The following is a 14,774-nucleotide window of genomic DNA, read 5'->3' on the forward strand; positions in this document are numbered from 1 at the left end:
AATGATTTCATTCTTTTATTAACAAGAAAAAATAACCCAACTAAATAATTGTCAGTTTCATCATATCATGTCCTGGATGTGTTTCATTATTTGCTGAAACATCCAGTTTTGACCTGGATGGAATTGAGCATGTGCAGAAGGATCATGTGAGTTTAATAGAACAATACTGGACACACTTTAGTGACTTAACAGTGAATAATTAATGGAATAAATCACAAATGCATGGGGTGAACTAAAGCGCCTGCAATTATTTACAGACAGACACACTGGCGTGTACATGGCATTGACCTGAAGTTAAGAAGACTATTTTTGACTCATGCTTTGTCTCAGGTTGATGAGGATAGAAAAAAAATCAGTAACAGTCACATCTATAAATGTATGAGTCACTCATTAAAAGCCACAATAAACCACAGGGTGTGAATCATGGAGCTCCGCCTGCAGATATCCAGGTGTTACCACGGTAACGTGTGTCCGCGGTAGTCCTTGAATCCTCCGTTGTCGTCCTCTGACAGAGTGGACAGGACAGACAACATCCCAGAGACGCTCTCCTCCACTGTCAGTTCAGCCTGAAACACACCATTACCAACACTTCAACAAGTGAACACGGTCTGAACATGTGACGGATCTAAGAGGGAACCGCTGAGTACGTACTAGGGGACCTCCCATGTCAGTCTTGACCCACCCCGGGTGCAGAGACATGCAGACGATGCCCTTTGGCCCCAGATCAACAGCCAGACATCGGGTCAACATGTTCAGCGCCGCCTGTGCATGTGAGAAACACCAGGTAGAATTCACCCTTTCATGCTTGAATTATGAGAACTTTAGTCAAGATTTGATTCCTCTTTAGGCCTGAAAAAAAAAAAAAACTATGCAATTGAATTTTTTATGAACCTATTTTTCATGGAGTTCCATAAATGTCCACTCAAAAATATGCATTTAACAAACTATCAGAAAATGATAAATTGTGTGAAAACTATGTGATGTTTTCTCATATTTTCTCATATTCTAATACTAGTTGTTACTCATTTTATGGAGATACTATGAAAAAAAACATAATTTTTAATAACACAACAATATGTTTTTACACTTATTTATGCATAGTTCTTTAATTATCATATTGATAATATATTGTCTAATACATATTGTACAAATTGCTGTTCTAAGTGTGTCTTAATAGTGTTTTAATATGTGTATTTGGTATATACATTCAGATTCATTCATTCATTATTAATTCACAGATAAATGACACAGCAGACCTTGGAGGTGCGATAGGCGTAGGCCTTAAACGCAGCGGTTTCGCCCCAGTTGGCCTGGATGGAACCGAGGATGGAGGAGATGTTGATGACGGCTGCTCTGTGGAGTCCCATCCCTGTGGACTGAGACGCAGAAGTCTGCAGCAGAGGCAGGAAGGCCTGGAAAGAACAGAATAAAATACAGTACAACAGAAAAACATATTTATTGTCACAGGAACAATGAAAATCTGTTAACAAAAAAGACTGTATAAAAATATCACACAAATACTGAAAAATGTAGGCAACGTGCTAAAAGCTACAGATTCATACAGCTGGAATTAGCCAAGATTACAATTTAATTAGAATTTAATTATTTACGTAAGATTATTTTTTAAATAATTTACATTAATTAGTTAGGTTGATTAGATTCACCTTCACCTGAATCGTTGTTGGGATAATCTCAAATGGATCAGACCAGTAAAATAATAACAGAATAACCTATAAATAATGAAAAAATTAAAAAATTGATTAACATGAACAATAAAAAATTTCGTAAGAAAATTAAGTGTACTTTCACCAATATTCTGCCTCAGTTTATTATTTACACATGTGCATTATAACTTACAGATCACAGTGGATCTACAGATGCACAAAACATTTAATCACAGACAGACTATTGGTCAAATGACACTTATTGTTCTTAAGACATTTGCAGTTGTTCAGGTTATTTACATGTTTTAAGGGAGAGTTTGTAGGTGTAAACATTTTCATTCTGTAATTGCGTTTCATTCTAAAACACACAACTTTGGAGTTAACATTATTTCTAAGTTATTATGTTATTATTTTACTGAGATCATATTGGTTTAGTGAGATTTAGTTAGTCACGTGCACATGAGGTCGTACCTTCGTGACAAACAGCGGTGAAACGCTGTTGACCTGAAACGTCGTCATCATGGCGTCTGGGGTGACGGTGTTTAGATCAGTAGAGATGTTGATGGCGGCGTTGTTGATCAGACAGCTGAGGCCTTCACTCCCTACGATGGACTGGACTTCCTGTACGGCTGAGCTGATGCTCTCCTGACTGTTCACATCTGGAAAAAAAAGACTCATTCAGCCTTTTATGGACAGTTTATACGAGAATCAAGAGCTTGAATAACACACCCATAGTAACACACTTCTGTTGTTATTGTTGTGTTTTCTATCATTTTAAAATAAAGTTGGATAAGATAAGATAAGGTAAGGTTTTATTCATTCCATCCTGACGAAATTTGACAGTTGACAGGAGCAAATACAAAAAATAAAGTGCAGGGAAAACAGAAAATATACAGCGTGAAACATGAAATATAAAGAGAAAAAAAGAAATCTGCTACTTATACCTGTATTTATATAAATTTAGACTTAAATAATATATACATATTTATAAGAAAGATGCAATATTGTATAACACTGTATTGATAAATTTTCCAAAAATAACAATGAAAATGTTACCATGACAATATCTCCTGATCATAAACATCAGAATGATCTTTATTATATAAGTATGTGAAATGCATACAAGGAATTCTTTACTGACAGATGTTGTCTCTTGTAAATTACAAAATTTAATTAAAAAAATAATAATAAAAGAAGAATAAGGGGGGAAAGAAACTATACACATCAGAAGACACTATCAACTTCTGTACAGTGATTTAATCTGTTACGATTAAAATATATTGTAGGTCTTATCTAGTTTTCATTCAGCTTTAACACTCCTCAAATTCATCTCAAAACACAGATATGTGATTTATTTTAAATGTGTAGAAACATTTGAATGTGTCTAAATATGAGACACAACTGAGCTGTTTGAGCTGAAAAAGTAACTTATTCTTCTGTGTTTTTGGGGGTTTTTTTCATTGAATTTACTCTGAGCTTTTATGAACATCTACATGATCAGTGAATTAAACGTAGGGAAATGATTTACACTGAAACATGCAAAATACAGAGGACATTATAATAACTACTGATAAATTGTTTGGAAAATAGTTAAACTTCCTCAATGACATGGACTAGACAGTGATTCACTGATTTGGTTAGAATTTAATGAAACTGACTGAACTTTGAACATCAGCTCCGTTCAGTTGACACAGACGAAAAGAACAGTGTAATCTGAAGGAAAATCAATGATCATTAATTAGATTAAATTAAGTAAAGGACTAAAAAGAGCCAGAACTCACCTAGTGTGACCATGTGAACACCTTGATAGGCCTTGGAGATCTCCTGAAGAGCCTACATCAAAAAGAAAGAAGGAAGAAATGAGTAGGAATGACACCTACATGATATCAAAAGGCAGAGTGAGGTTTTTTTTATATATATTTAAAGATGCAAACCAAAATGAAAAAGTGAGCAAATAAACATAAAATCAGAAGGTACAGGTGTGTTTGTCTTATACATTATTTGTATCACGTCATTTTCTTTTAATGTAATTTTTTCGTGTGTTTTATGTCTGTTTTCATCTAGCTTTGTCTTGTTACACCTTCTAACACCATTATCACATTTTGGTTTTTTTTGTTTTGTTTTTTTTTTTTTTTGCATCTTTTACATCCTATTCATCCTGTTGTAGCTTTTATGTCCTTTTTGTCTTGTTACATGTTGTTTTATGTCCATTATGGCATTTTTTTTTTTTTTTTTTAACTCATTTCTCTTGTTACACCTTGTTGGTTGTTTTGCATCAGTTTTGTCTTGTTACATCTTTATAACCTGTAAGTAGTAGTAATAATAATAATAATAATAATAATAATAATAATAATAATGGTGATAATTAGCGAAAAAAAATAAAATAAAATCAGCCACAATAAACAACTATGGCACACTGGAATAAACAATAAACAACACTACACAACTTGACAACTTCCCAGTAACGTTAAAGTTATGTTATTAGTCCTGATCATCTCTTCTTTTCATGTTATTTGACTGTTTCACGCATTAGTTTCGGGTTTGTTGTGTTTACTACCGTGGAGCTCGCGGGGTCGCGCGCCGTCGCTATGATCCTCGCGGGTCTGTCGCTCCTTTCCGCCAGTTCCTTCACCAGTTGCAGACCTATTCCTCTGCTTGAACCCGTTACCAGCACGGATTTACACTTAGTCCATGCTCCGGTCATCTTCAGGCCAGTATTAAAACTTGCACGGGTTCGCACGGAATGGAATTTAACAGGCCGACGTGCACGTGACTGACGAGCTACGTAACAGACTGGGAGTTGTGTTCACGGTTATGCGTAAATGTAAAAGTTTCTCCCGACTTCGCAATAAATAGTAGCATAATAAACGTTTTACAAAATGTTTGTCCGCTGTTTTTGGCTGTAGTATCAAATTTAAATATGAAAGAGTACACGCTGCCGAAAAATGAAATAAGACCCAAACTGGTGCAATCCTGGCTCTAAGTTTATTGAAAACCCATGGTCGCAGGGCTTGTCAGACCTGTTCAACACTAAAGTATGCACTGTCTTTATGGTCATAATTTAGATAAAATTTTACATCTTTTTCCACTTACGGAGCATAGAAATTGATTGTTATGCTTGTTTGACCGACCCCAGATCTAGGTCCCTGAAGTGTACTCAACGGTCCCGGAGGCACCAAAAAATTTAGACAAATTTTCAATTCGGAACAAAAATTATCCCAACCGGTAATGTAGCCACTACACGTAGGGCCTTTGAATTTTGTTACTTATGTCTTTTACTCATTTATGGTTTTATATGGATAAATAGACTTAAATATATATTTTTAAAACTTGTTCTCAACTTGTGTTAAATCAAGCTAATTAGCATAAAGTTCACACAGGGTCAAAGTAACGGTAGCTTAGCCAGCTAAAGCTAATGTTAGCTACTGTTGCTAAAAATAATAATAATAATAATAATAATAATAATAATAATAAAAACACATTAGACAAATAACACAGTGGCTGCAAGTTTGACAAATACATGTAAAGTTACAAGAATTACGGAAGTACAGTTATAAACAATAAAAAACTAGACTAACTAGAAAAAACTATTCCTTTTGAGTGTTACTTTTTCTGGTCACTGATTCACAAATGCACCGTGTTTATCTAAGGTAACTATTTGTGTTGCATTAACTACATACAGTGATCAGCCATAACCTTAGGACACGGACAGGCAAAGTGATTTTACTGTTGATTATCTCATTCCAATGGGACCTGTCAGTGGGATGTATTAGACACCAAGTAAACATGCAGACCTTGAAGTTGATGTCTTACAAATAGCAAAAATGGGCAAAAGTATGGATCTGAGATATCCAAAGGTACCAAAATGTCAGATTATCTTCAGATCTTGTTCATTCCCAATGGGTAAGTGGTTATTAACTACTGAAAGTATCTAAAGAACAACTGGACCTCAACCAGTCGATTTTTGTGATTTTTACCTCCGCCAAGGAGGTTATGTTTTTGCCAGGGTTTGTTTGTTTGTTTGTCTGTCCGTTAGTGTGCAACATAACTCAAAAAGTTATGGACAGATTTGGATGAAATTTTCAGGGTTTGTTGGAAATGGGATAAGGAAGAAATGATTAAATTTTGGTGGTGATCGGGGGTGGGGGGGCCCACGGGGGGGGGGGGGGGGGGGGGGCACTGATCAGCCTTGGCGGAGGTCTGCGCTCTCCGAGTGCTTCTAGTTTTTTTTTTTTTTTTTTTTTTTTTTTTGTGCCACCTTTTCTGTATCAGTTTAAGGTGGAAATGTCTAAAATGTCATATTGATTAAACAGACTTATTTTAATCACTTTTTAGACCCCTGACTGAAATGCATACTAGCAACTCGTGTGTCTCAGCAAGACATCTGCTCATGCTCATTTTAAACATCATAGATGTATTGGGATTTTTGTACAGTCCATGTTAAAGATTGCAATTTTTTTGGGTCATATTTTAGAAATGAAAAATAAACCCATTCTGAGTAGTTTTATAGCACTTTTTTTTTTAAGGATTTTTCTTAGAGAGTAAAGAGGATTTGGGCAGTTGACATGATCTAAATACTGTACTAAAAAGTCCCGTGCCTGTATCACTTGGTGAACTTCGTCAGAATTCACAGCATCGTCTTTATGTTCCACAGTGATTTAAGACCGGTGCCCGTGTAAGCTGTTGGAATGATTGACTCTACCACAGCTTCAAGGAAAGAGAAGAATGTCATTCCCAATCTGCTCCACCAACAAGAGTGATCCCCCCATCCCTGCAGAGATCCATGAGTCAGCAGGACCCCCCTCCTATGTCAGTCCTCAGGTACAACCTCTTCAGCTGGGAATGATGGATCCTTTTAACTACAGGTACGACTTCACCACTGTGATCTCCATCTTTAAGGATTTATCCGCATTGTTTAAACACAGACCTAAGCATGTAATATGGATCATTCCTATTACACTGTGAATTTTCTGTCTCTGTAATTTGCTTACCGATATTTTCTCTAAAATGAAAAGAGGGGTCTGATTGTGTAGGGTCTCCGGACTTTTGCACACATGCTACAATTTCTTTTTTAAATTTTTTGCTAAGTTTATGAAATAAAAAGTACCTGTGCATGAATATTACTGATAATATTGTCAAGTTTTTTTCCACATTCTATTTTTCATTTTAAAAAATTGCCCAGTTATGCTATTTTTCAATGGGTGCCCACATTTTTGAATAGAACTGCATGTATCAGGGCTGTGTGTTGGAGAACTGATGTGTTTGTTTGTTTGATGTTCATATAAAGCAGGGCTGTCAATCTCATTTAGTTCAGGGGCCACCAAATATGATCTCAAGTGGGCCCATCCAATAAAATAATAGCAGAATAGCCTATAAATAATGTCAACTCCAAAGTTTTGTGTATCTTTTTGTGTAAAAAAGTAAAATTACATTATGAAAATGTTTCCATTGACAAACTACCCTTTAAAAAATGTTTAGAATATGAACAACCTGAAATTTCTTAAGAAAAATAAGTGCAACTTTAACCATATTTTGCTTCAGTTTATCATTTACACATGTACATTACAACTTACAGATCACAGTGGATCTACAAATACACAAAACATTTAGGAACAGGCTGAATATTCTACAGTATTTTACTGGTCTCATTCACTTGAGATTGAAGTGGATTGAATGTGGAACCTGAATGTAAATGATTTTAACATTCTTGATTGTTATTATCGTCAATGTAATTTTTGCATTTGACAAATTCATCCCACAGGCCAGATTGAACCCTTTGGCAGCCCAGTTTTGGCCCATGGGCTGTATGTTTGACACCCTGATGTACAGTAACTTAAATTGGTTCTCCTCTCCTCTCCTCAGCACTGGACTGTACCCTGATGTACAGTAACTTAAATTGGTTCTCCTCTCCTCTCCTCAGCGCTGTGGCCGGTCCGTCACAGCCCTCAGACTCCCTGGGGTGTGTTCCTGAGGCCGTTCAGTGGAGCTTGAACACAGTGAGAACAAACATTCACAACCAGGTGGTGCTGTCGCCCATTTCACTACATGTGTCTGAATTTGTTTTGTGTGTGTGTTCGAGGAGGATTTACAAACCTCAGCCTCCAGTGTGTGTTCCCCACCCAGAATGGAACAGCAGTGTGAGGGAGGGGCATCTGTGGACCCGCCCCCTCACAACAACATCACTGTGCCTGTAAGTTCAGTTGCTGCTCTTTTCAGATGAATCAGAATGTAAAGAAGCTACACCCTCCTGGTGCGGCTCATACTAAAGTAAGGATCAATCGTGAGCATCTTGGAGGCAGTGTTTTCATGTCTATTCTGTTAAAAGCATGTAATCATCTTCAATTCTTGTTGTAATTAAATACACATGTGAAAAGAATGAAATTTGTACATATCATTAGCCTCATAGCATAAGTCATACACTATATGGACCAAAGCCTTTTTTGCACTAAAACGAAGAGAAAAATTTGGAGTTGTCAAGTTATTTTGTTATTACTTTACTGATTCAGCCTGTTTTAGGTCAAATTAGACTGTATGTGGCCCCTGAACTAAAATGAGTTTGACACCGATGGTGAATGATCCAAAAATATGAATTTCACTATTGCCCATACAGAAAGTCAGCATATATGTGGACCTGGAACTCTAACAATGTTAATAACTGGGGGTCCGCTTGTTTTGTGCATTGTAGATATTATGTACAGTGAGTACAGGTGGACTGGTTTGGCTCAGGAACCTGTTTCAACCAAAACCCCAATGCCAGAATTTACATCCTGCACCAGCGAATGTGAACGAGAACCGGACCCTGAACAAAGGTTAGACCATGTTTATCTAACAGACATGTTCATTTCAGTTGACCCTAATGGTCTTTTCTAGTTTATCTATATTTTTCTGTGTAATTTCTGTTGTAATGTTTGTTTGTTTTTTTGTGTTTTCCAGATCATTTGGGGACTCACATTCAGGTAGAGAATAAGAAAAATCCCTCTTTTTTTGTAGGATTTCTAGAGTCATATTCTTCTGTTGTCTATTTGTATTAATATGTATGTGATGTTTCATTCTATCACCACCAGGGAGATTTCACAGACACCATGACTCCAACCTCACCTGCACCGTAAGACCTGGACAACATGAGCTACAAATCTCATATAGACACAAAAAAAAAAAAAAAACAAGTAGAAGCAAATGTTCAAGTTTAGGTTGTGTATGTGAATGGGTTTAATATGGTTAACTGCTCATTCATCATCACACAGATTTTATTAAAAAAAAAAAAAAACTAGCAGGATTATAGATACACTATATGTACAAAAGTATGTGGACATGTTGAAGTTGGGTGTTTCTTTTCTAATTGGTCTGGGACACGAAACAATAATGACAAATGTCATAATACAGTTTTATATTGAGATAAATATCATTGCATTGGTTTGGTTTAAATTGTTATCTTTACATCCAAAATGCCTCAGAGATGTTTTTTACTTAATTTCTCTCAACGTTGATTTTGTTTGTTTTTTTTATCCATGAGTATGATTTTAAATCTTCTGCCACTAAATTTTTAATATACTTTTCATGCTCTGACTGTGATAATTTTCTACTAACCATCTACTTTCTTCACATCTCACTGAAGAAGAAAAGTCTCCCATTAAACTTGAAATGAATATTAACCCTTTCATGCACACTGGTCACTACAGTGGACAGCTATTCTACAGCTGTTCTCTTGTATATTCATGTTTTGGTTTTTTTTGTACACATATCTATATGAAAGTTTTATGACACTACATATCTTTTCTGACATGAACTGGTAACATTATGTAGATCTCTCCTGAGAATAAACCCCCAGAATCACAAGCCCTCCCCATAGTTTTCACACAATTTATCCAAAAATATATGTTTCTGTGCATCAAAAATTAAATGTGTGGTGTCCAGCCGAGTGGACATTTTTGCAACTTCATGAAAAATAGGTTCATAAGAATTTTTATTTTTTATTTTTTTGTATGTATTTTTTAAATTATTTTTATTTATTTATTTATTTTATTTATTTATTTTTCAGAAGAAAATTTTCAGTTGCATTGTTTTTTTTCATGCCTAAAGAGGAATAAAAACACTCAGGAAAAAAATTTGATTAAGGTTCTCATAATTTGTGCATGAAAGGGTTAATGTTTATTTGTCAAATCATCCTGAACAGGACATCTTACAGCTATAGACATAATGTGTCCCAATACTTTTGTCCATATAGTTTATAAAACAATGCCATTTTATGCCATGATTTGTTCATAATAAATTGTGTATTGATTGTTAAAGCCTCCTATGGTCAGTTGTGAACAAAATGGTGAAATCCGGAATCCTTTCAGAACAGAAACTTGTATAGAGAGGAATATCCTGCCCTCTTGTGGAGAACACGGTATCATGTTACCTGATCAAAATATAAAAGGGATGTTGGATTTTCTGGGGTTGTGGGATTTGTGATCTGTGAATCCTACCACGTCATTGTAAGATTAATGCTGATACGTTCCACAGAGTTTGGACTAAACACAGTGGAGTTTATTTTGTTGTTTCATTGCTGTAGAACTGTTGGAGCCATGGTTAAACCAGGACAGTCCAAGAAATCCTGCCACTGCACCAGGTCCCAGTGCCTCAAACTGTCAGTATACCATCCTGCTGTTGCCTTCATTACCTCCGCCAAGGAGGTTATGTTTTTGCCAGGGTTTGTTTGTCTGTCCGTTAGTGTGCAACATAACTCAAAAGTTATGGACAGATTTTGATGAAATTTTCAGGGTTTGTTGGAAATGGGATAAGGAAGAAATGATTAAATTTTGGTGGTGATTGGGGGTGGGGGGGCCCACGGGGGGGCACTGATCAGCCTTGGCGGAGGTCTGCGCTCTCCGAGTGCTTCTAGTTAGTACATGTAGAGCAGAGGTGTCAAATGGACGGCCCATGGGCCAAAACTGGCCTCCCAAAGGGTCCAATCTGGCCCATGGGCAAAAAATGACACTGACAACATTAAACTTCAAGGGTGTTGAACTTGTTTTAGTTCAGGATCCTGACGAGATCTCAAGTAAAATAATAGCATAACTGATAAGTAATGACAACTTCAAAATGTCTCCTTGGTTTAATTTGAAAAAAGTAAAATTACATAATGAAAATATATATGTTTTTCACAATAAAATGTGAATAACCTGAACAAATATGAACAACCTGAAATTTCCAAAGAAAAATCTGTGTAATTTCCCCAATATTCTGCCTGTTACTAAATGTTTTGTGCACGTGTAGACCTGCAGTGATCTGAAAGTACATGGTAGCTCAGGTTATTCACATATTCAAAATGTAATTGTACTTATTTTTTACTCTAAAGCAGTCATTATTTATTAGTTAATATGCCTGTTATTTAACTGGTCTGACCCACATTTGGGATTTTTTGGGCTGAATGTGGAACCTGAACTTAAATGAGTTTGATGTCCCTGATGTAGAATCAACATTTTTCTAGAACCTGATGATGTTTTCTGATGCATTTGACCTTCATATGAACCTTTAAAAATGCACTGAACACCACATTCTGTGTTTGTGTCTTTCAGTTACTGTAGCTGCTTTGCCAATGGATTAATGTGCAACAACTGTAACTGTTCCAACTGCTTCAATAATGAGGAGCATAAACTATGGCATCTCAGGGCAGTACAGGTTAGAAATGTTCTCACTAAGTTTTGTATGTTATTTGCACAATATTTTTAATATGAGTTTTGTAAATAAGATACAAAAATAATATCCACATCACAACTTCTCACATAATATATAAAAAACAATAGCTTATATATTACATTTATATTGTGTACAATGAAATAGAATATCAAACTTGAAAATTATCTTGAAAAAATGGATGGAATGGAAAAAAGTAGATCCATAAATAAAATAAAAGAAATGTAAAAAAAAAAAAAAAATGTTATTAATTAAATAAAATAAAGTAGCATAAAATAAAAAAGAAATAAAATAATTAAAAAATAAAATGGAAAATAAGAAATAAAACAAAATGATAAAAAAAAAAAATTAAATTAGATTATAAAAAGTAAAATATAGTAGGATAAGATAAATTTAAAAAGTACAGTTAAATAAAAAAAAATAGAAATTAAATTAAAATATAAAATTAAAGTAAGATAAAATAAGATAAATACAAAATAAAATAAAATGATTTAAAATATAGAATAGAAATAAAAATATAGTAAGATAAAACTAAATTAAAAACGACCTTGATAGACATGGTATCTACATAGTCCACAAACATCCTTCATCTTCTTCAAGCGTTATATTTAAGTTTTGGACATAGTTAATGAAAGGTCTCCATATCTTTTCCAACTTCTTTTTTTTTTTTTTATTTCAGTAAATATGTTATTCTGTGGAGAGGAAGGTTTGTTAACATCAGTCTGAACCATCTGGTCTGTGTGTGTTCTTTTAAGATCATTTTTGATGTTTATTGTAGGGAGCTTTGAAATATTCCGACTGTTGGTTAGAGCCTGTTCAGTTTCATCTACTATCATCAGACTCTCCAAAAAGCAAAATTATTCATGTATTTGATTCTGAAAAGTCCTGCAGAAAGACATCCACATTAAATGCTCCCCTTACCTCCAAAGGTAAACATACTAATAATAGTAATGATCATATTATGTCCTGAATAAGTCTCGTTCTGTTTCATCTGCCTTCTGTGTGTCTGTGTTCAGTCGTGTCAGAAACGTAACCCCAACGCCTTCAGACCAAAGGTCATCCAGGCGTTGTCCAGAGGGGTCAAAGGTTGGCATGCTAAAGGATGCAAGTGTAAACGCTCTCACTGTTTGAAGAACTACTGCGAGTGTTTTGAGGTAAACACACAAACACACACACATCCACTTACATCACTCCTGATTTTATCGCTTTTGTCGTTTATATCGTTATCGTTTATCGCCCAGCCCTAGTTGAGGTGCTGATATTTGTTTTCTATATCAAGAACGAACACCACAGAGGACTAAACATAAACCTGAACGCTCTACCATTTTTATCTCATTAGCTGATAGTTTTGAGACTTTAATTTTTGACGAATTTCTGAATTATTGAAAATGGGGCTTGAAAAATGTGCAGAAAATTTTTTGTTTGACCATGTTGTATGGTTCTGTGTTATCTGATGATTCTATGTGCTCAAAATAAAACTACTACTACTACTATTAGATTAGATTAGATTAAAGTAGATTAGATTAGATAGAACCTTATTGATCCTTGGACAGAGCCCTCAGGAAATTGAGTTTCCAAAAGCATCACAAACACCGAACATACACACAAGAATTACCACAAGAAAAAAACAAGAAAAAAGCAGTACAATAACATAACTATAAAAGCTTATACTTTCCTTCTAATGGCCCATATTTTGATGGTTTATAATATGTAAATGGTTACAGATATCAATACAGTTCCTATTAATCACTGATAGAAGTCTTGGACTTTGATTGAATTAGTTGAGCTCTCCTCCAGTGGAAGTCCCGCCCACTTCTATTGGCAGATTCATCTGCATCCAGACCACAGGACTCTAACATAGAGACAGAACTTGACAACCTCACAAATTCAACTGGGGATTGATCCAGATAGAACATGACGCTGACATACGAGGACACTGGAACTGTTTTTGTCCTCTACAAGTGTTTGTGATGTGTGTTTGTACAGGCGGATATCTCGTGCACCCCCACCTGTAAATGCGTCGGCTGTATGAATAAGTTTTGACGCCTTCGAGGGAAAACCAGCCATGATGAGGACACGTGAGTCGATCACATTTAAAGGAGTTCATCAAACTCCTGTACGTCATCACAGGTTTAGACTCACACTGAGCAAAGAAGGTGCACTTGATTTATGATCTACTTTTCAGAGGTCGTTCATATTTGTTCAAATTATTCACATTTTTTATAGGATAGTTTGTTAATGTAAAGGTAAAAATATCCAGTGTGCAATGTTTTTGTTGTCGTTCTCAATTTATTTTTCATATTGCTTTTTATTATTATTACTTATTTACTTACTTACATACTTATATTACCTATTATTTATATACAGTTGTTATGACTACTGTCACTTATCACTTTAACATAATTAGTTATTATTATTACTACTACTTCATTATTACTACTGTTATATATCATTTCCACTAGTACTTTCTAATGTGGAACTGCCTGTGTTTCTCACTACTGTTTTTATTGTTATTATTATGACAATTTTCTTGTAATATTCTTATATGTGTACATTCCCTGTTGTGCTCACACTGGAACTTTAATTTCCTGAGGGATAATCTAATGTAAACATTTTCATGCAGTTTTACTTTGTTTTACACTCGGAGACACAAATTTGTTGGTTATTCTGTTATTATTTAACTGGTCTGATCCACTTTAGTTTATTTGTGTGGTTTCCAGGGTTGAATTTGTTCTGTTTATTCCACAGGTTTTGTTATTAATACTGAATGTCATATATTAGACAGAGTTACATGCACTATATATAAGATTATCTTAAACCTTCAACTTAATTCTTCTTATTTATTGGTTTTCCACCAGTTTGATGCTGTGTAGCTGTTATGTTCTACCTGTATTTCTGTATTTACTGTACAGGTAGAACAGGTTTTATTAAATCCAAGGGTTTTTCCATAATCTCCTCCAATGTCCTCTTTCACTCAGTGGGTTAAAGGTCATTTTTTCTTTTGAGAAACAGCTAAAAATGTGAAATTACAAACCAGTCTGCATTGGTGAAGGAGCTATGAGGTATAGTCAAGGCCAAAGCTTTGGTCGTGACACACAATGACTTATTAATTGTTATTTATTTGCCAAAACAAGTCAATTGCAAATTAAATGTGGCTACAACTTTGAATTCCATTCGTAAATATTCTTCATATAAGTAAACATCCTCAAGTATAAATACACTGTACACTGTAACGTTGGAATAATGCTGATTTCAGACATATTACTCTTTTTATTCCTATTTGTACACATCAGTAATCACCAGTGATTACACACCGAGTCCGAGTTACACTTAGTATATGAAGAATAAATCACATTAAGAAATTAATATTTTATTCCAACTTTATGGGCAACAGGGTTTTACCTGAAAAGTGCATTTAATACATAATGTGTC

At 34.9% G+C, this 14,774-nt stretch overlaps 2 protein-coding genes across 2 annotated transcripts; one reads left to right on the forward strand and one right to left on the reverse strand.

Annotated features, from left to right (window-relative positions):
- On the reverse strand, positions 1–4,813 carry LOC115421464 (C-factor). The gene is made up of 6 exons (XM_030137366.1): positions 4,222–4,813; positions 3,446–3,497; positions 2,136–2,323; positions 1,257–1,412; positions 652–762; positions 1–566 (listed from the first exon to the last, which is right to left on the reverse strand). The coding sequence occupies exons 1-6, from the start codon at positions 4,366–4,368 to the stop codon at positions 453–455; spliced, it is 768 nt and encodes a 255-aa protein (XP_029993226.1). The 5' UTR covers positions 4,369–4,813; the 3' UTR covers positions 1–452.
- Positions 4,814–6,361: 1,548 nt separating this feature from the next.
- On the forward strand, positions 6,362–13,385 carry LOC115420988 (protein tesmin/TSO1-like CXC 6). The gene is made up of 9 exons (XM_030136636.1): positions 6,362–6,529; positions 7,585–7,660; positions 7,747–7,854; positions 8,350–8,473; positions 8,598–8,620; positions 8,729–8,769; positions 11,225–11,327; positions 12,359–12,496; positions 13,329–13,385. Exons 1-9 carry the CDS (start codon positions 6,390–6,392, stop codon positions 13,383–13,385), a joined length of 810 nt encoding a protein of 269 aa, XP_029992496.1. The 5' UTR covers positions 6,362–6,389.
- Positions 13,386–14,774: the final 1,389 nt, after the last annotated feature.

This window comes from Sphaeramia orbicularis, chromosome 6 (genome assembly GCF_902148855.1).
Source record: "Sphaeramia orbicularis chromosome 6, fSphaOr1.1, whole genome shotgun sequence".
NCBI lineage: Eukaryota > Metazoa > Chordata > Actinopteri > Kurtiformes > Apogonidae > Sphaeramia > Sphaeramia orbicularis.